This window comes from Chiloscyllium plagiosum, chromosome 25, assembly GCF_004010195.1.
Source record: "Chiloscyllium plagiosum isolate BGI_BamShark_2017 chromosome 25, ASM401019v2, whole genome shotgun sequence".
NCBI classification, from domain to species: domain Eukaryota; kingdom Metazoa; phylum Chordata; class Chondrichthyes; order Orectolobiformes; family Hemiscylliidae; genus Chiloscyllium; species Chiloscyllium plagiosum.
In genome coordinates this window covers 15507918-15530944 of record NC_057734.1, presented here as the reverse complement: position 1 = coordinate 15530944, position 23027 = coordinate 15507918, and the positions used below count along the sequence as shown (strand labels likewise).

General features: G+C 39.4%; 2 protein-coding genes across 7 annotated transcripts in view; one reads left to right on the top strand and one right to left on the bottom strand.

The window, feature by feature from the left end:
* Positions 1 to 2683, top strand: part of pole (polymerase (DNA directed), epsilon) — a 157711-nt gene extending 155028 nt beyond the window's left edge. Inside the window, exon 50 of the transcript XR_006315365.1 lies at positions 2530 to 2683. The gene's annotated coding sequence lies outside the window, so the exon portion shown is untranslated. The remainder of the gene's footprint in view (positions 1 to 2529) is intronic.
* The window catches only part of LOC122562601 (P2X purinoceptor 2-like), a 79044-nt gene continuing 57787 nt past the window's right edge, over positions 1771 to 23027 (bottom strand). For 3 of the 6 annotated variants that reach the window (XM_043715577.1, XM_043715578.1, XM_043715575.1), the window contains exons 10-12: positions 9420 to 9485; positions 8535 to 8612; positions 1771 to 1969 (exon numbers count right to left, since the gene is read on the bottom strand). In XM_043715577.1, the coding sequence (XP_043571512.1) occupies positions 1874 to 1969; positions 8535 to 8612; positions 9420 to 9485 (240 nt within the window). In that variant the 3' untranslated portion in view covers positions 1771 to 1873. Of the gene's footprint in view, positions 1970 to 6533; positions 7347 to 8534; positions 8613 to 9419; positions 9486 to 23027 lie in introns of those variants that run through there. The other 3 variants (XM_043715581.1, XM_043715576.1, XM_043715580.1) reach the window with 2 other exon arrangements.

Here is a 23027-nt window from a genome sequence, read left to right as displayed (position 1 = left end):
GTGACACAGGCAGGAAATACTCTCTAACATTCTGCAATCATGATCCAATTTCTTTAAATATATCTTCATATTATCCCTTCTCCTAACAGCTGTGACTCAAACTACAGCCTCTCTCGTACCTTGGTTATTCTGTCCAAGCTTGCATGCTGACTGTTGGACTATTTCATCCTGACTAGTATCACAAAAAGGTCTGATAAAGCTAAATATCTCAATCTCATCATTTTTCCAAATGAGTCATTCAATAGTAATTACATATTGGAAGCTTTGCTGAAGTTCCCCTCTATAAGCCAGGGTACTGATGCCAACAGTGATTTGTACGTTGCCATCTGTACTGAAATCTGGTCTTAACATTACACAGAAAAATGAATCCCATCCATTATTTGAAAACATGACAAAATAATTTTTAAATTATTCTAAATAAAAGGGTGACTTCAAGGTAAAAGAAAACTTCCCTTTCATTTTACTTTATGGAATTGTTAAAATGTTGCTGGTAACAATGCACAAAGCATTCTAATATAAATACCAGCATTCAAAAAATTCAATGGAACAAAAGTTAAAACTTTTCTCATTCATTAATATTAAGAATACATGAGAACACAGAACCAAAATCAGTAAGCTTATTTGTTTGTACTTGTCAGAAGCTAGAATATGTTTCCTTGCCATTATATGCTACTTGTTAAATTCCATAAACGTGTTCAGAAAGCAACTATTGCTGTTTATTACTCAGATGCAATAAAACTTTGAACTGAATAGGGGCAGTATTTTTACAGCAGAGAGCCTGAATTTACAGCTAAAGCTAAGAGTAGTTATAATGTTACATTAATAGAACCATTCAATATAAATGAAAGCGTATCATTTTCAGCCATACAAGATAGGTTTACGGAGTGTGATATGATTACACTACAAAGCAATCTGATAGAAACCTTTGGAATCAGTAAAGGGTGGGATAACCTATGCATTGAGAGATTATTCCAGTTTAACAGAATGGAGAGGAGCATGAGTTTGAACAGATCAAGATTAGAATAGACTGATTTTAAGGAGTTATTTTTCTAAGGCGTGGAAAGGCCCTGCGGTATTTTGCCAACAGTTGTGCTGATGCTGACTCTGAGCATCATTATGGGGAAGCGAGACTTGGATTACATTATATCAAAGTATCTTTACAGATAGCAACTGTTCCTTCTTTGGTCCACCTAGATCAGTTTTAATTGCCTGAGAAGTTTGAAAAGGAGTTTTTCAGAGAGTTTTTTCCAACTTACTGACCCCCAAGGGTTCTTCATTCTGCCTACGTGACTCTGCAGTGAGAGAGTAGGAAATATCTAACTCAAATGATTGTGCCAGTATGAGGTTTCGAGCAGACTGAATGGAACAGCTGCTTTTGCCTTGCCCATCAATCTTGTATATCACAAACTAAGAATTCAAAGCATCCATTATTTAGATACACAATTCTGACCACTGGAACTGCAGCATGGACAGTTAATATATTTGTTAAAGTTCTATATTTTGCTTTTAAAAATGTGTACTGGTCTCTTACATAGCTGATAAAGCAAGGAATTGGCACAAGTGACAGTATCCCCTCAATACTGAAGAGCTAAAATGTCATCATATTTATTATTGAACTTTAATAGCAGTTTCAGCATAAATTGGTTCAGGGTTGCATTAATTTGACTTACATGTTGTAAAATGAAAAATGTGAACATTATCTCCTGCCTAAAAAGTTTTATAATGCAAAATTTACAAAACTTTTCACCCTGCAAATGAAACCAAGAAAGGTCAGGGTGTTTGTCTACTTTATTTGATTCCCAAGATCCTTCTCAACATTTTTTTGTATACCTTATCTGCATCCCACTTCAAGATGGATAACATAATATGGAAATCAACAATGTTTGCAATTTTCTGCTTGAATTGCTTTCAGTTCTTGTTCTGAAGCTCCATGCTCATTGACTGCCAGCATAATCCTTTCTTTAATAACCTATTAGGTAAAAAAACGTTTTATGAGTATGTGTGTGTATGCTTCATTACCATTTCCTTATCAGTAAATGCAAATAGAACTATTGCACGTTTTAACAGGAAAAGTGCCACTTAATCTGAGAGATTTTAACTTGTAAATCTTTGTAATGGTTGCAAGATTGTCCTAACTTTAAATTACCGTTCAAGGATTTGCTCATACTTTGAATACTTAAATGGACATGGCTATATGGATATTACAGTAATTCATTTTCTATTTTTTCTGTATAATGCTTTGAGATAGCTTGAGAGTAGACATGGTAGCAGATTTTCCTGTAGCATTATGAAGTCCCACTCTGGTGACATGAATGGGGAAAGTAGGCAAGACTACATGCAGAGGCCCTGCGCAGAGCTGCTACAATGTAATGTTTATTTGAAATTTTTTTTACCTGACTGTAATGTCAATCCTGTGACGATGTCTTATTTCTCACTTTTTTTTTAAACTCTGTAAAGTAATGCAACTAATTTTTCTTTCCCTTTTTGTAAGCAAGATTTGCAACTTTTTTTTAAATTGAATCCCGACAGTGTGGAAACAGGCCCCAAGGCCCAACAAGTCCACACCGATCCTCCTGAGAACATCACACCCAAATCTACACATCGCTGAACTCTATGGGACAATTTACCATGGCCAATTCACTTAACCTGCACATTTTTAGATTTTGGGAGGAAACTGGATCACCCGGAGGAAGACACAGGGAGAATCTGCCAACTCCACGTACGGTCGCCTAAGGCTGGAATCAAACCCTGGTGCTGTGTGGCATCAGTGCGAACCATTGAACCACCATGCCGCTCCTCGGTTCTTATACCTAAGATGGTGCCATAAGAGGCAGACATTGTGAAAGCTTTTCACTGTATTTCTACAATGGAGTATATGTGACAATAAAGGATATATTCTATTCTATTTAAGAATCTTAGTTGGATATCTCATGAGTGTACTAATTATAGCCCCATTTAGTCTCTCTTTTGAAAATTGAAATCACTTAAATATGATATTTATTAGTGCTTAGGTAAAGACCAAATTAAATAGACATTTTGATGTGAAAAGTACGCATGCCATTGCTAAAGAGAAACCAGTGGATGTGTTGTACACATTTCCAGAAAGCGTTTGATTAGGTGGCACATCCAAGATTATTGTGGAAAATGAAAGCTGATGGGTTGCAAGGTGGCATATTGACAGAGAGAAAATTGGGTTAGCTGACAGGAAACTGAGCAAGCAATAAATGGTTCATTTTTCTGATTGGCAAGATGTAACGAATAGTGTGAAGAGTAAGAAGCAACTTGATTAAAACGTACAAGATCCTGAGGGGTCTTGACAGGCTGCATGTGGAAAGGATGTTGACTGAGAAACATAGAATATAAGAGTAGGCCATTTATCATTTAAACCTGCTTCGCCATTCAATATGATGATGGCTAATCATCCACCTCAAGACTCTGTTCCTCCTTTCTCCCCATATCCTTTGATCCCTCTAGTCCTAAGAATTATATCTACATTTTTCTTGAAAATCTTCAATGTTTTGACCTCTACAGATTCCTTCAACCTAGGGATCATCTGGTAAAACTTCTAACACCTCCTGCACCTGTGTGCTTTTAGTGACTGGTGTACAAGGATACCCAGGTCTTCTTCTTCTCTGCCTTTCCCAGGTAATAACCTAGTTCCCTGTTTTTTTGGTAAATGGATAATCTCACTTATCCACATTATACACTCGTTCAGCTTATCCAAATTATGCTGAAGCATCTGTGCAGCCTTCCTGCAGCTCACCTTCCCAACCCAGCTTTATGTCATCTGCAAACATGGAGATATGACATGTAGTTTCCTCATCAAGATCATGAATATGTTGTGATTGGCTGGAGCTCAAGTATTGATCCCTGTGGTATCTCACTAATTACTGTCTGGCTCCTAGGAAAAGACCTGTTTATCCCTGCTTTTTGTTTCCTTTGCCAACCAGTTCGCAATTTATTTCAGCGCACCAAAGGCCTTCTGAAAATTCAAGAAAACCATGTCCACTGGCTCCCCCTTTTCCATCTGACTAGTTACATCCTCAAAAAATAAAATTTAGCATTTCTCGAGTATATCTTCCCCTTTGTAAATCCAGGCTGAGTCTGTCTGATCTTGTCACTATTCTCTAAGTGCTTTGCTGTCAAATCTTTTATCATGGACTCTAGCATTTACCCCACTATCTTTGGATTAGTGGTGCTGGAAGAGCACAGCAGGTCAGGCAGCATCCGAGGAGCAGTAAAATTGAAGTTTCGGGCAAAAGCCCTTCATCAGGAAGGGCTTTTGCCCGAAACGTCAATTTTACTGCTCCTCGGATGCTGCCTGACCTGCTGTGCTCTTCCAGCACCACTAATCCAGAATCTCGTTTCCAGCATCTGCAGTCATTGTTTTTACCCACTATCTTTGTCAGGCTAATCAGTCTATAATTTCGCTGATTTCTCTCTGCCTCACTTTAGCTGCCTTCCATTTCAGAGGGACTCTTCCAGAGTCTATGGAGTTTTGGAAGATGACCATTCATGCATCTGTTATTTGTAGGGCTACTTCCTTAAGTACTCTGGGATGAAGTTTATCAGGTCCTGAAGATTTATCTGCCTTCAATCGTGTTAGTTTCCCCAACACTATTTCCCTATTAATACTAATTTCTTTCAGTTTCTCCTTCCCATTAAACCCTGTGTTTTCCCTCCATACTTTTTTAGGATATCATTTGTCTAACTTTCTGAATGCAAGTGTGTATTTAATTGGTCTGCTATTTCTTCTTTCTCCATTGTAAATTCCCATTTCTGACTGTATTCATCTTTAAGAATCATTTTCTCTTCACGTACCTATAGAGGCATTTACTATCTGTATGTTTCTTGCAAGCTTACACTCGTACTCTATTTTTCTGCCTCTTAATCAGTATATTTGTCTCCCTTGAACCTAAAACTTTTCTCATTTATCAGGTCTGACGCTGTTTTTGGCCAATTTGTACACCTCTTCCTTGGATTTAGTTCTATCGCTAATTTCCTTGTTCTCCATGGTCTGACCATGTTTCTCATTTTATTTTTATGATAGATTTGAATGAATAGCTTTTGCAGTTCATCTACGTGGTCTTTAAATATTTTCAATAACCTGTTTACCATAATCCTTTTAAAGAACAATCCCAATTTAACAGCTAGCTCGTGCCTCATACTATTGTAATTCCCTTTATTTAAGTTCAGGTCTGTAGTCTTAGAAACAATTACATCACTCTCTCTCTTTAATGAAGAGTTCTATCCTATTGTGGTCACTCTTCCCTATTGGCTCATGCACAACTAGATGGTCAATTTTTCCTTCCTTGTAACATAATGTCCAGTCAAGGATGGCCTTATCTCTCATTTGTTCCTTAATGTGTTGATTCATAAAGCTATCCTGTAACCAGTCCAAGAATTTCTCTTTTACAATATTGCTACTGATTTGCTTTGCCCAATCTATATGCATTTAAAGTCACCCAAAATTACAGCCATACCTTTATTGCTTACACGTCTAGATCTGTGACCTCCAGTATTAGTACCACAGTTTGCGGATCTATATACAACCCTACTGCCATTTTCTGCCTGTTGGTGTTTCTAAGCTCAACCCATACAGATTCTGCTTCACCAGAGTGGATATCTGTCCCCTCAATCGCATTAATTTCCTTTTCAATCACCAGTGATTTTATCCATTTTATTATGAATGCTTCGTACATTACAGCACAAAGTCTTAAGGCTTATAGTTTTAGCATTTTTAGTCACAATTACTCTGGCTGCAGGAGAACCTAGAACTAGGGCTCACTGTTTTAAAAAGAAACTTGCATATTTTATATAGCGATGAAGTTTTTTTTTCTTAATGAGAATCTTGAGACTTTGGAATGCTTTTGCTTAAAAGATCAATGCAATAAAAGTCTTTGAATACTTTAAAAGCAGATGGTTTGGATGGATTTTTGATTAACAAGGGAATGAAAGGGAGTAGGTGGGTATGTGTAGTAATCAGATTATCCATGATTCTACTGAATATTGGTGCAACTGAGTGACCTCCTACTCCTAATTTCGTTTTTTTGAAAAAAAAACATTTCGTTATATAAACATATTAAAAAAAAAGGGCACGTATGTTTCATCACAAGGTATCTGTCATAATATTGCTAATGACACTGGTCAGATTATCTGAACCAGTTAAATGAATAAGTAGATTAGATTTAGATTATTTACAGTGTGGAAACAGGCCCTTCGGCCCAATAAGCCCACACCGACCCGCCGAAGCGCAACCCACCCATACCCCTACATTTACCTTTAACCTAACACTACGGGCACTTTAGCATGGCCAATTCACCTGACCCGCACATCTTTGTGACTGTGGGAGGAAACCGGAGCACCCGGAGGAAACCCACGCAGACACGGGGAGAATGTGCAAACTCCACACAGTCAGTCGCCTGAGTCGGGAATTGAACCCGGGTCTCTGGCGCTGTGAGACAGCAGTGCTAGCCACCGTGCCGCCCACAAAGTAATAACAGATTTTGATATAAATGGTGCATTTATGGGTTTAGATGTGATTGTTGGGTATTCATGTGAAGTGAATGCCTGGAGTGTAAAACTGATGTTAATGCTGTGGTACAGTACTGTGCATCAGGATACATTTCACTGCAACTTAAATTAGATTGTTACATGTTTATAACTTTGTATGTAAATGGAGTACCCTGTTTTCAAACAGCATTGATATGTTTCTTGGGTTTCCAGCAAAGTGATCACAAAAGGAAGAGCTTATTATGGGAGAGATTCACAAGAGATTCACATAGACTTGTTTTTGTTGGAGGAAGACAATGTTTAAAGTAACAAGTAGCATAGATAATCTCTGGTCATGAGGCTGAATTAGACTAGCAGACACAAACAAAACAATTTTCTGAAGATTAATTTTGACTCCTGTGGAATATTTGGAATAGATTCTCATGTTTATTTATTAGCCAGCCTTTTACCTAAGTTAACAACCAAATTGATATGTGATACTCTGAAATGGTCAAATACACAATGAAACACAATAGCTTCTGAGTTGCAGGAACTATGGAAATCCTTGCTGGCAGTACAGGGATGGAAACATAACACAGTAAAAATAAAGTTGTCATAGTCTTAGATGATAGGGTGCTCTCACTTTACAAAGAGAATACTGATGGTGGTTAAACCTGAGGGTCACCACACCTCTGGCAGGAAGAGACTGAAAAGGCGAATCCTTCATGCTAACTTCAGCCAATGCAGGGATAATCCATGCTGTTGGCATCACTCTGCTTTGCAAACCAGCTGTCCAGTTAACTGAGCAAAATGACTCTCCACCTCCTGCCCTTACATAGGGTGTACTTGAATACCTGCAGTTTGGAGACAAAGTACAGCACTGTTCCTCAGTGATTTAAATAGCCTTCTCTTGAGTCTACAATAAGAAAGATTCCCTGTGTTCTATAGAAGGAATGACAGAATAGCCCTATATTATAAACATTGCAATCTTCAGGCCATTTGTTTACTTTCCCCAATACTTCCCTATGCCAAGCACCATAAAGCTGGTGGCAATCTTGGTTAATTGTGATGTAACCACTTGGAGGACACTGATAACCTGGAGGTCACTTTTTGTTATTGCTTTCCCCTCAGAGCAAAACTGTTCTCTGCATTCCTCAGAAATCTAGCTGAGACTTTTCACTGCCACATGGGTAATTATTGCCACCCTATACACCTTATGTGAATGGGTTGTGAGAAAAGATCTGAATTCTATCTCTATTTAGTCTAGATCAGCATGAGGGTTCTACCCAAGGAATGCTGCATTGTTGGAGATGTCACCTTACAACTAAAAGGTGCACTTATTGATTCAGATGGACATTTAAAAAACTGAAAGGTGAAATACTTTGAAATGCCATATCTTCAGGACATAGAGTCAGAGTCATGGAGGTGTACAGCACGGAAACAGACCCTTCAGTCCAACCCATCCGTGCTGACCAGATATCCCAACCTAATCTAGTCCAATTTGCCAGCACCTGGCCCATATCCCTTCAAAACCTTCTTATTCAACATCCCAATGTACTTCACAGTCAATTGTTTTTGAAGTACAATCATTATTGCTGTGTAAGCACAGCAGCAAATTTGTGCACAGCAAAGGAATGAATAACTGAACAATTGGTTTGTTTTTTGATGGTGTTGATTCCAGCAAAAATATTAACCAACACAACAGAATGGCCCCAGGTGTCACCTTTGTAAGGTGTCACAGAACATTTTATGTCCATGAGGTGATTGCTTGGGTTTTAAATTCATTTCTCAGCTGAAAAATTGCATCACTGTGAGACAACGCATTGGAATCAAAAGTACTAAATTGTGAGGCCACCGAAATTGTCAGTTCTGAGTTGCACTCCTAGATGGTGTGAAAACAATTCCATCCAGTGATACCTTTTCCCCTTAGCTGATCACAGCAGCTATGGAGAGACTGCTTATTCCCAGAATGGGAAGGCTACAAACAATCTCAGGGAATTCCATCAGAAAATGTCTCTGAGTTTGATTAGTTCAATTTTCACCTCTTCAAACTTTCTTGCACTGTAGACATCATTCTTGTTCATGAAGGTCAGCAAAATCCAGTCACACAGGAATGAACCCTAAGTTCAGGAAAAAAAAAGTAATTTGTTTTTATTCTCTTAGGATATGGGCACTGATGCTAGACTAGCATTTACTACTGATCTCTAATTTCCCTGGAGAGGTTGGCAGTGAGCTCTTGGGACGCAAGGTCCACCCACAGCATTGTTAGGAAGGAATTGCAGTATAGTTCCAATTCAAGGTGGTGTATGTCATGGGGGGGAGCTTGCAAGTGATGATGTTCCTATGTATCTGTGGTCCTGGATCTTCAAGGTAGTGGTCCCATATATCTACATTGGTGGGAGCGCTGTTACCCAAGAGTTAACCTTGGGTTTTTTTTCTGTCTAAACTTTTCTGGGTAACTATTCAAGTAAGTCAACTATGCAAAGTCTCCAACTCTAACTTAGACTGTACTCCTATTGCCCTTTCTAAACGAGTGAGTTTCAGAGCATTACTTAAATAAAGTGAGTGTCACAGATGATATTTATTTTTGGAATGATCAAATTCTTCCCGTAATATTTTAAATGATCAAATCATAGATAAAGTGTGTGATAGTCATATCATGCAGACAATTTCTGACCTGGACCGAAAAAGTTATCAGCACTCACCAATCTGCAAATCTCCCTTATGAATTGAATTCTAATTGGCCTTCAGGTATTTACTTACTTAGTAATTAGGCTTTACATCATTGTTTAAACACAGTTTCACCTTAGGATTATGTGAACTGATACATTTTCCAATATAAAAATGTATATTGAGTTATACCTTGAGCAAAAGTCACAAAACCTCCACTAGTATATAAAATGGAAAGAAAACTTGAAAGTACTTACAACTCCAATAGATGTGAGGGCTGCAGCAATATTAATAACTGTTGGTACAACATCAAACTTCCCTGCCTAGAAGAAATAAAAATCAAAGAATGTTTACTTTCTATTCTCTAAGATTGCAACTGAGTTTCTTTAGTTTTGTTTTTAAGATGTCCATTTAAATGGACACTATATACTACATTAATTAGAACATGTCTGGGATGTTTGGAATGATGCATTGTGGCAATACTAAAATACCAGAGTCAGCAGCCACACAGGATAAAGTTCCTGGAATCTATTGATTTGTAGATCCGAGGTAAAAATGCTGTGAAGTATCGAAGCGTTCCTTTGCATCTGATCCCCAGAAGGAGGCAAAATAGAAAGTAACACCTTTGCTGAGTTGCTATGTTTCTCACGTATTAATTGAAGTGTAGAAACTGATTGCTATCTTGATCAGAAAAGTTTTGTGGTGTGAATACATCAACAGATAGAGAAATGTAGAAACATAAGACCTTGATACTCCATTTTCTATTGATGTACAGGTAATAAGAGGCTAAGATACAATACCTGAAATAATAAGTATGTAAGATATACAAAGGGTATGGGTGTGTGATATGCACTAACAATGCTGCATGTTGGTTTCTAATTGGGCAATTCCTTATGATCTTCAATATACTAGCATTGAAACTTTAAAATGTTTTTCATCTCTTTACCTTTTTGTTTTCTCCAAAGTATCCACATATTATTCAGGTTAGTTCATCAATTGATGAGCAATTGCATAGTTAATTCAGTAGGTATAGTATATTCAATGCATTACTCCAAATTTCCTTAGTAGAATGAGGACCACAGCTGCAGAGGAAACATTATCACTTACAAGTGATACACTTTAATTACAAACCATTCTGACTTGGGCTTATATCACTACAAAGTCACAAAAACTGGGTCAAAATTATGGAATTTCCTACTTTACTGCAATGATGGTTTATTAATACCACAGTGGGTTGCAACAATTTGAGAGTATACTGACTACCACTTTCTGAACGGCTTCTTGGGATGGAAGATAAATCTTGGCCTTACCGGTGAATGTCTATATCCCAAGAATACTAGGGTTGCATTCTGTGAAATTATGCAAAGTCCCTGTTTATTCAACACATTTTTTTGCTATGAGTTCACATAGTTGCTTTCTCACAGATTAAAGTTTTGTTGTGTATAACTGATTGGAGTTATTGTTCATTCAGTACATTATAACCTTACAGAATTATTGATCATTCTGTTAAGGAATGATTGGTTATTATCTGTGTTGTTGTGTAGAAAAATTACTCATTCAGTAAAGAGTTAGTCTGACTTCCAAATACATCTTTATGGACTTATGTGTCATCATGACCAAGTAACATTTGCGTTACACAACGGCCAGGCAATGTCCATCTCCAATAAGAAGCAATCTAACCAATGCCCCTTGACATTCAATGTTGCAAACAATGAATTCCCCATTATCAACATCCTGAGGGTTAACATTGGCCAGAAGCTCAACTAGACTTGTCACATAAACACAGTGGCTATGAGAGCAGATCAGAGGCTAGGATTACTGTGGAGAGTAACTTAATTCCTAACTCCCCAAAGTCTGTGCCATCGACAAGGCATTAGTCAGGATTGTGTCAGATGGTATCACATCCACAATCATCCACTCCTTTCACCACCAATGCTCAGTAGCAGCAGTGTGTACTATCTACAAGATGCATTGCAGGAATTCTCCAAGGCTGCTGAGATATTTTTCTTCCAAACCCACAAGCATTCACACCTGGAAGTGCAAGGGCAGCATATACATAGGAATACCATCACCTGCAAGTATTATTGCCTCGACTATTCATCCAGGGATCCAGGTAATGTTATGGGGACACTGGTTCGAATCTCACCATGGCAGATGGTGGAATTTGAATTCAATTTAAAAAACTGAAATTAAGAATTACTGATAACCATGAAATCATAGTCAATTGTCAGAAAAATCCATCTGGTTCACCAATGCCCTTCAGGGAATGAAATCTGCTGTCCTTACCTGGTCTGTCTATATGTGACTCCAGACCCATAGCAATGTGCTTGACTCTCAATTGCCCTCTGAAATGCAAGCCATTTAGTTGTACCAATCACTACACAGCCTCAAAGATATGAAACCAGACGGATCTCCTGGCATCAACTGAGTGAATGCTGGTGGATAATTAAATAACTCACTGGAGGAGGAGGAGGCTCCACAAATACTCCATCCTCAATGATGGAAGAGCCCAGCAGGTTGGTGCAAAAGGAAAGAATGAAACATTTGCAGCAATCTTCAACCAGAGATGCTGAGTGGATGACCTATCTTGGCCTCCTCTAGTGGCCCCAGACACCTGTCTTCAACCAATTTGATTCACTCCATGTGATATTAAGAAATGGTTGGACACTCTAGATACTGCAAAGACTACAGGCCCTGACAACGTTCCAGCAATAATACTGAAGACTTGTGTTCCAGAACTTGCCTCTCCCTTAGCCAAGTTGTTCCAATGCAGTTTCAACATTGGCATCTACCCAACAATGTGGAAAATTGCCCAAGTAGGTCCTAGACATAAAAAGCAAGACAAATCCAACCCGGCAAATTACTACCCCTTGAGTCTACTATTGATCATCAGTAAAGTGATAGAAGGTATCTTCAACAGTGCTATCAAGCAACACCTGCTCAGCAATAACCTGCTCAGTGACACCCAGTTTGAGTTCCACCAGGACCACTCTGCTCCAGACCACATTACAGCCTTGGTTCAAACATGGACAAAAGAGCTGAATTCCAGAGGTGAGATGAGAGTAGCAGCCCTTGACATCAAGATTGCATTTGACTGAGTGTGGCATTGAGGAGCCCTGGCAAAACTGGAATCAATGGGAATCCGGGAGCAAACACTCTGGTGGTTAGAGTCGTGCCTGATACATAGGAAGATGGTTGTGGTTTTTACAGGTCAGTCATCTCAACTCCAGGACATCTCTGCAGGAGTTCCTCAGGCAGTATCCTAGACCCAACCATCTTAAGCTGTTTCATCAATGACCTTCCCTCCATCCTAAGGTCAGAAGTGGAAATATTTGCAAATGATTGCACAATCGTCCGCACCATTCGCAGCTCCTCAGATCCTGAAACTGTCCATATTCAAATGAAACAAGATCCAGACAATATCCAATTTTGGGCTGATGGGTGGCAAGTAACACTCGCCACCATCACCAATAGGAAACAATCTAACCACTGTCTCTTGACATTCAATGGTGTTACCATCACTGAACCCCCCACTGTCAACATCCTGGGGGTTATCATGGACCAGAAACTCAACTGGACTCACCACATAACACAATGGCTACAAGAGCAGGTCAGAGACTAGGAATACTGCAGCGAGTAACTCACCTCCTGACTCCCCAAAGCCTGTCCACTTGTCTACAAAGTACAAGTCAGGAGTGTGATGGAATACTCACCACTTGTCTGGATGGCTGCAGCCCAAGCAACACTCAAAAAGCTTGACACTATCCAGAACAAAGCAGCCCACCTGATTGGCATTTCATCCACAAGCATCCACTCCCTCCATCACCAACACTCGGTAGCGGCAGTGTGTGCTATCTACAAGATGCACGGCAGAAATTCACCAAAGATTCTCAGACAGCATCTTCCAAACCACTTCCATGACCACTTTCATCGAAAAGGTCAAGGGTAGCAGATATAATGGGAACACCACCACCTCAATATCCCGCCAAGACATTCACCATCCTGACTTGGAAATATATTGCCATTCCTTCACTATCGTTGGGTAAAATTCTTGGAATTCCCTCCCTAATGGCATCCCACAAATGAATTATTGTTTTAAACTTAGAAACATATTGCCGTTCATTCATTGTTGCTGGATCAATATCCTGGAATTCCCACCATAAGGGCATTGTGGTCTATCTACAACACATAGATTGCAGCGGTTTAAAAGGCAGGTCCCATCCACTTTCTCCAAGGCAGGCTCGGACTAGCAATAGATGCAGGTGGGCCAGTGGGACCCATGTCCCACAAGCGAATTTTTATAAAGCTGCCTTTACCACTTCTCTTATCCTGCCCGTCAGGCCTAATTTAATCTAATGTTCTTCCCTGTCTAGACATAAACATAGGAACAGGAATCAGCCATTCAGCCCCTTGATTTTATTCTACCATTCCATGAAATCATTGCTCATCCATATACCTGCTTTTGGCCCATATCTCTTAATACCTTTGCTTAATAAAACCTATCCCAGATTTAAAATTAACAACTGACCCAACATTCACTTCTGTTTGTGGAAGAGATTTCTAAACATCTACCACCCTTTGTTTGTAAAAGTGCTTCCCTACAGCTCTCCTGAACAGTATGGCTCTAATTCTCAGACCAAGCCTCCTTGCTCTATGACCCTCAATGAATGGGAAAAATTTATCTGCCCTGCTTTTTTCTGTTAATATTTTGATCAGATCGCCCCTTAACCTTCTAACTTCAGGAAAAAATTCTTTCCCTTCCTCCTATGTCCTTTCTATATGCTGCACCAAAGAATCATAACATGGCAAATTACTGTGTTCTAGAAGAATATTAAGCAATATCCAGCTTTACCTGATGACATCCGAATATATTTAATTTGTTACCACTGCTTGCCTAACATTCAGGGTGGATTGAATCCAAATGATGGGCATGAATTTTGCGGGAGCAGCCCAGGATTGGTAGGGACCCAGGACACAGGTGAGTCAGGACAGGTCAAGTGTCATGGAGTGAAGGTTGCAGGCAAGGAGAGGGATGACTCTCAGCAGGCTTTCCTCTTCCTGATATTGGGTCCCTTGATCAGGATTGTGTGCTTTCCAGATTCTCTGGTGACTGCCACTTGGTGAATAGTAGCAGTGGTGGGTGATTCCTTTAAGTGGACATTAATTGCTTATTTAATGGCTTTCGTTGGTGACAGTGGGAAGGCCTTTCTGTCTTGGACTTATTCACTGCAGGAGGGAGGGATGACACCACTATCTGTAATTGGCACCATCCCAAACAATTAAATGCCCAGTGCACCCTGCCTCCACACCCTCCCAAATTCAGGGCCAGCTCTGAAATTAGTAGAAATTTCATCCAAGTATGTCCCTGCCACCACTATAAACCTGAACTAATTTTTGGCTCGTGTTCTAAAATGTACTATGTACCATTCTCCCATTACACCTCTGCTTGCTGACATTCACTGTTTCCTGGTCTGGCTCAATTTACAATTCTCATCTTTGATGGCAAATCCTTCCATGGTTTGTCATTCCCTCCTTCTGTTATTCCATCCAGGCTAATAATAATCACCAGGATTCCTGGATTCCTCAAATTCTACCTATTTGCGCAGAATTTGCAACTTTGCTCTACCATTGACTGCTATTATCATCAGCTGCCTGAACCTTGGAATTGCTCTATCTGTAGAATTCGCTGTCTAATTCTCTCTATTTACTATTTTTCTTCCCTTTAAAACATTCTTTCAAATCAACCACGTCCACCAAAGTTTTGGTCATCTGTCCCAGTAGGCCCCTAAAATGACTTATAATCAATTTTATTTTGACAATGTTTTGCAAAATTGATGGTGCTATTTAAATCTCAGTTTTTATAATTGTACTCCTTGCTGGGTAAGATTATTTCCTTTGATTTTCTGTTTTGTCTCAAATGCTAAATAATTTGAGAATCAACTTATTCAGCAGCGCTCAGGTGAAGGAAATATTTCAATAATATATACAATATAAGTCACTGTGCTTTTAGTGGTAGTTTCAGTTAGTAGAGTAATGATTGATCAATGCTGGATCTACAAACAAACAGCTTTAATGGTTCATGGGCAGGGTGTGATTCTGGGCTGTTTTTTAAGTTTTTCAATTTGAGGTAATGCAACTGAATGGAACGCCCTTGTTGTGCCTCCAGCTAATTCAGGTGACTTTCTAGTCTATATGGTTCAACCCTACACCATGTGGTGAAATCCTATTCTAAACACTCATAAATTTAGTTTTGTTTAGTGTGTGTCTTTGCTTTCTGAAGCAGCATTCTGTTTTCAATAATAAAAAGTCAGAGTTTACCAATTTGGTTTTAATTATTTCACTTCATAATCATAATTTTAACTTGAAGGCTTTGAGGCAGCATGTGAGAGAGAACTACTTTCCAATTGAATCTTCGAACACTGAAACAGTTGGGTTTCTGTGTTTAGCTTTATTTACATATTGTGGATGAACTGCGTGATGTCTCAGGTAGGAAACTAAATCTTCTGAGGAACCATAAACCACACGCCAGGACTGCAAGAAACATCAAGTAACATTTAATGTTTCAACTTCAAGAGGAGCGACAACATTATTGAGCCTCAGAGGAATGCAAATAAGTGGATGAGAGAGTGACAGGGAAATCATGTTGAGGGATGCAGGAATGGAGATCCTATTAGACCAAGCTTGGAAAACAAAAAAAGATGTTTTTGTTCATGTGATGAACAAGAAGCTGTCAGGTAAATAATTGCCAGCAGCATGTACTACATTACCTACCTGAGGTGCTGCGAGAGATTCAGTAACCTCACCAGATATGTTAGGGTAGGCAATGCCCCCAATACATTTTTTTTTAATTGTGCAGAATATGTTATGCCACTTGCTTGGAAGCTATATCTGGTCAACAAGCAAAAGTCTGCAAGAATACAGCAGCATCAAGAGGTGGAGAAGTCAACGTTTCAGGTGTGATATTCCTTCAGCACTGGGGGGTGGATGTACATGGAGCTGCAGATAAAGGGGTTGGGACAGGGTGGTGAGGTAGCGGTAGATTCACCTGCCTTGCCCACCTGCTCTCTCCCCACCCCCTTTATTTGCAGCTTCTCCTTACACACATACACCCAGTCGTGAAGAAGGGCCACACCCAAAACATTGACTTCTCCACCTCCTAATGCTGTCTGGCTTGCTGTGTTCTTGCAGCCTCGTGCTTCTCTATCTCGGATTCCACCATCTGCAGTCTTTTTTTTTGTCTCCAGAAGCTATACCTGACTGGTTATTAGTCAGCCAGAAGATTTCATTGCATCATCCTTTGCTTTTTCGTGCCAAGCATAAAACTGATCCCTGACAACTCTGCCATTTATTAAAACACTGTCATTTGTGTTCATGCCAATGTACATGGCATATGTACTGGGCTCATTTATGTGGCAGATTGCTCAGCTCCAGTGAATAGTTTGTTTCTTCTGGAAAAGAATGCCCATAGGAGAGGGCTAAAGCCACATTAGACCAACTCATTCCCTCAATATTCTAGATTCCCTCATCAAATCCTAGGGTAATAGGGTAATAGTTCAGAAGAAGCAGGACATTCTCATCCAAGCTGACAATATGTAGTCAACTTTTCAATTTAATCACATTGTCAACCATTATTTACTGCTTCCATAACAGGAATTGAACTTCAATCACTCCATAACAGGAACATACATGGCATAGCAAAATAATGTACTTGTCATGTTAGCTACTTCATAATCTTTATCACTTCTCTGTTCTTTTCATCCATCAGATGATTCCAAGTTATGAATCAAGAAGAGGGATATGGAAAATCCTTGTAATGAGACCCCATATAATGCTATCTTCTCTAGTAATACAGCCAGACATTCATGCAGGATTTAAAAATGATTTGGTATTTCATTTGCCCTCTGAGCACAAGTGAGTAAGAGCAGTGCTGATGGCATCAGATAAATGGACACAGAGGTGGAAGTTATATTGGATTTGCTGGTTTTATTAGCATCTTTTGCTAAAAATTGTCCAAATCATTGCAAAGGTATGAGAATGTCAAGTATCAATTCTATTCAGCGCCCAATCAATTCCCACAATTCCTACATTTGTTTAAGAATAAATGTGCAAGAAACTGACCCATCCCCTCAACTGGCTACAGTCTCAGAATAGGTTGATCACTATTCCCAAATATATGCTAATTAATCATTTGCAGGCCCCCAAAGTCAGTTCTGAAATTGAGAAAAAGGGTGCTATAAGGCATGTGTAAACACATTTTGTTAACTAAGAAATTGACTAGAAGTTTCTAAACTATGGTTAGCTACCTTGTGGGTACATAATGTATCTCTGGGATGAATATATGGAAGAAGTTCTCTCTCTTTCTCTCTCTCGCCTGCATCACTGATTCCCTCAGCTTACTTTCAAATCCCCGTGCTATCTTTTTGCAAGTAGTTCCTCTACTTAGTCTCATTCACACTCTGCTTATTCTCACTGCATTTACAGAGATGTACAGAATTGAAACTATCCTGCAGCCATGCTGGGATAACTGGGGAATGTCAATATTGGGGGTGGTGAATAGAGTAAATTTCCAGAAACTTTGTTTTCATGCAGTGAAGCAGACTGTTGGAACCTGCCTGCTTTTTCTCATCAGAGAAGAAAGAAGTTATTTTTTGAATCTCACTATAACATGCTGGTTATTTGCATCAGCAGCTGCAGAATATCAGGCACTGACATGATGATTATAGTTACTTTATCATAATATTTGCACCTGTTACTCTCTTTGACTATGAACCATATATCTCAGAAACTAATGGTGGATTTCAATAAAACTTGGTGCGTAGTTAGGGTATGGAAGAACCGATTTTTTTTCTGTTGAATATATGGATCAAATCCTGGATTTCTTTTAAAAACAATGTTGAAGAATGTTAAGGTGGTGTGACAAAGCAGTATACACTGAACGTATACAGTGGAGCATATACCTCTATCATGCTGAGTCAATTCAATGTTGTTACAATGACACAGCTCTTTCTTGAGGCTTTTCTATGCTTGATTAATATACTTTAAATACAAAGCTAGAAAGAAAAAAAAAAGTGCTTCCATTGCACTAAAGAGGCTTCAGCCAATCCACATCCAACAATCTGCTCTGAAAACTCTGACCCCATTTGATCAGCTGTGACAAATTGCACCACAGCTGCTGAGATAATCCACAATATTCTAAAGCAATTATAAGTTTTCTAAATAAAACTTATATAATTATTTTTAACAAATTGTTTCACATTGTTAACAAGTGCTTTCAAAAATTCCTGGATCTGAATCCACACCCTCACCAAGAGTGAATTACTTCTTCCTTAGGCCGTATCTTATTTGTGTACTGCATTTTTAAAAAACTCTGTCCATTAGTTTTTGAAAAAAAAGAGAAATGCTTTCCAAACTTTTCATCTTGCACTCTTCAAGCACAAGAATGTAAGTTGCTCGCTTTGAAATTTGGTGCTGTGCAACAGAAAATAGACTGACTGGTTGTCAGGTTGACTCTGATAATCTCAACCAATGACATAGAGAATGCAGTGAGAAACTGTGCCCCAATGCGTTTGTTTAGTTCAAAAGGGCACAATGCCCAGGCATGATATTTCTTCAGACGTTTAGACTAGACAAAGCAATGATTGTACTCCAGTAGCCTGTACCTGCAAAACTCAAAACACAATGTTTAATGTCAGCTGTGTTTCTGTGACTGAACATCACTTGCTGAACAATCCCACGCATGCTACAAATTACATTAACAAGCAATTTAAGATTACCAGTCAGTTCACAGTGTGGGTCAGTTAAGCTTTACTAAATGCTATATACATTCAAAAGTAAGGCCCTGTCTCTATTGCTCTCTTAGAATTCAGAATTCATATGTATGTCCTGCCAAATACAAGATGAGAAGTTTTGATAGCATGTCCCATTTTCTGGCAATACTCAACTTCTATACCACCAAGAGGCTAGTTTTGATATATATTGCTTATAGACAAACAGAGTTTTTTCGCTTTTATTCATAGCTGGGCTAGTTTCTAATGTCCTTGAGAAGGTGGTGACAAGTTGCCTTTTTGGGGTTCTGTAATCCATTTGCTGTAGGTACATCCACAATGCAGTTATGAGGGAGTTGTAGGACTACCAAGAAGGAACCAAAACACTGCTTTCACCCAATTTCAGTGCATTTTGGTTTTACACTTTTTGGGAAGTGAAGCTTCCAGTTGCTCTGTTAAGATTGTAATTTTTTCATTTTTAAACTTACCTCTCAGAATCAAGATCACGATGAAGCAGATGCTCACAAGAATGTTTCTTAGGTTAAGTATTCGATGCTTTTTTTTATTTTGGCTTGTTGCCTAATATTTCCTCTATCTTTCAAGGTGCTTGTTCAACTATTATAGAAGTATTCTTGGACAGGCTGAGTGTTCCAGATTTTTTTTTTTGTGAGATTGATTATTAGGTATTTGATGACCCCAATTTAAAACTAAAAACCACAATTAAGTGAGAAGCAGTGCCATTAAAATCTGAAATGCTTGAATTACCATTTTAACATCTTTGAGGTAGCAAAAGATTTAAAGCAACTGCATAAGTAATTCTATTTTTTAGACAAAGTTAGTATTGCAAAACTAGTGTCTCTGAATTTCACTCAGAAGGTGGATATGTTCCATTTAGTAATTACAATGGTGTAGGTTGATCACATAAGTTTGTATTGGGGTTGGTTCATGTTACTGAACATTGCTGTATCTTGGAATGTTAGATATGAGGGATTAAGACTGGTACCTTTATTATTCAGAGTAGATTTAGCTTACACTCAATGGTTTGGTAACTATGTTTAAGTGAACCTGGTAGGAATTATCTATTCTGCATCAAAGGAAAAGAACAAACAGCAGATTTTACTACCCTTTCACAATTCTTTCTGCGGTACCCTACCAAAGTCATGACAAAAGATTAAGAGAAGCTCCTAGACATCTCATCCCTTGACAATCCATCAATCAAAATTGAGATCCAATAAAAGCAATTTGGTGAATTTCAGAGCCAAATGCAAGTACGTAGAATTTCCCAAAGTTTCAGAGAGAATTTTCATCACTGAGATAAAAGCAAAGCATCATCCAGTACCTTTATGAAAAATAGAATGTATGACTCCTCTCTTCCAGCACCTATACTCCCAGCATTACTCAATGTTTATAGGAAACAACCTCAGCCATTATATTAATGGGGAACAGTACTATTTAGGCATTGTTCAGGATGTTCCTCTGAATGGCTTGGGGAGAGTAAATGATGATGAGAATAACTAAACAGGGAAAGAAATAAAATATTTAGTCTTTTGATATCAAGAAGAACTTGCTTTTGACAAACAACTAGCTTAATTGATCCTATTCACATTGCACTTCCAATTCTCCTGTCTTCCAGCAACAAACAAGACTGTCCATAATCCTGACAGATAATACAAAGCAGTATCTGATGGGGGCTGTTCACTGAATGTCTCTCCCTTCATGACACTGCCTTTTCTGCACAATGGCCCTACATGCTCCATAGCCATCAACCTCCCCAACACACCTCAGAATGGTCAACCACCAGTCTCCTGCATCGTCATACCTACTCTCAGACTAACTCAGCCAAGATCTCGGGTCTTCAACATTTTACTTTAGCAGTGATGGACACCATCAAAAAAGTGGCGCTAGCAAGTCAGGCAGCATTCGAGGAGCAGGACAGTCAAAATTTTGAGCATAAGTTCTCAATGGACACTAGCAGCTCACATGCTTCTTCCAAACCAACCTGGAAGAAGCATGCCAAGAATCTCAGAGATCTAGACAGGATGCTTTCGCACTGACGTGGGCACAGGCATCTTATAGCTCTTAGCTTGTTTTCTTATCATTTGCTGACTTCAGTACTTACTTTCAGACATTCATCCACTGTGGGTGGCATTGCATTCTTAAGTACAGAAGATCCAGAGGAGTCAGGTGCAGGTAGCAAGCCTCTGCAGTTTAGCTTCTTTCAGTACAGAGAAGCAGGCAGCTTGTGACAGTGAGAAATACAGAAGAGTAAGTGTGTCAGACAGACAGGGAGTGAACATGCCACTGTAGGGCACAATGCTACATCATCAAAGCTGCAGCGTGCACCAACAGCTTGCACAGCAAACTTACAGTATGTGTTTCAAGCAAATGACAGTGAATGAAACTCAAAGGAGAAGAGCCCGACTAGGATGAAAGGGGTACCTCCATTGTCAAGCAACTCCTCCAGTTACACTATAGAGGCCATGGTACGTCAGGCACTTGGTCCAGGAATCTGTGTCTGTGCAGTGAAGGACCTGGGCCATAATCCCTCCTGCAGGCCAAATCCAAGCAGCCCAGGGATTAAAGGTGGGTAAGTCTGGTCAGGGTGGACCACAGACATTCTTGGGGTTTTGTCAATAATGGCCAGGCAGCGATCCAAGGATAAGCAAGCAACTCAAGTCTGGGGATAGCCATCAATGCACTGGGCTGCTGAGGGGGCACTGTGACAGGGGGCAATTGCAGATAGTAACATGGCACCTCATAGGGAATGGGAGGGCACAGGGAGCTCTTGAAGAGGGGAGTTCAAAGTTACTTTGCCCTTGCATGGGGACAGTATTAGAGCCATTAAGAATATAGAGGTTTCCAAAATCTGAGCTGTGGGGGTGAAGTGGACACATTATTACATGCTGTAATAGGCTCAATCAAAGTGGGAGAGGCTGAAAGGTCATCAAAACCACAAGGAAATAGAACAGAAGCAATGGAAAATGGAATATGAAGGATGGGGAGGGAAATGCATACATCATCGATGTTGGAACCTCACCACGTTGGATCAAAACTACACAGTAACCTGAAAATGCATGTGATTGTATGCTAAATCATCCAGGTAAGTCAATGTTTATTATTCTTTGGAAACAGAGTAAACAAGTTTGATTTTGAGGTTTCTCTGGGGCTAGTACATAAATGTTACCTTCAGTGATAAACTAATGCTACCCATCTGTCTTCAATTTGCATTTCAACAGCAAATTAGTAATTGTCCAAGAATGCTACTGCCTGGTTATGGCCTCAAACAATCATGAGAGTTACACATTATGTACACTAATTCCGGCTTTGTCATGGAAGCTAAATAAGGGTGCTGATAATAAGGAACATGATAGCCAGACTGAAGTTCCCACTTTCCAACCACATTTCACAGCAAATTCTCTAAGAGGATAGCAGGGTGGCTCAGTGGTTAGCACTATTGCCTCATAGCACTCAGGACCCGGTTTCAATTCCAGCCTCGAGCAACTGTCTGTGTGGAGTTTGCAAATTCTCCCTGTGGCTGCATGAGTTTCCTCTGGGTGCTTGGGCTTTCTTCCACAGTCCAAAGATGTGCAAGTTAGATGGAATGGCCAAGCTAAATTGCCCATGGTGTCCAAGGATATGTGGATTAGCCATGGGAAATGGAGGGTTACAAAGCTAGAGTAGAGGGGGATGAGTCTGGGTGGGATGCTGTTCAGGCAGTCACTGTGGGCTTGTTGGGCTGAATGGCCTGTTTCTACACTGCAGGGATTCTATAAACAGTAACACATTGCCAGATTCTCACTCTGAAATGTAAGGATGCAGGACATGGGCTATGATCTATTTCTTTTTGAGTCCTTCATGGTGGATTACAAGCAGAAATCTACCCCCATTGTAGCATAAACACTTTGGTTGTCCATTGTACAACTGGATACGGTCACATTCCCCCAAGCTACTTATGGAGACATGGTTATTATCTCCTTGAGCAGCCTTTATGTCACATTATGTGAGGAATAACATGATGATGGATATGGATGTGAGGACTCAGGACTTCCTTCAACAACATTGTATTATCTTCTGACATTTATAGAGTCATACAGATGTACA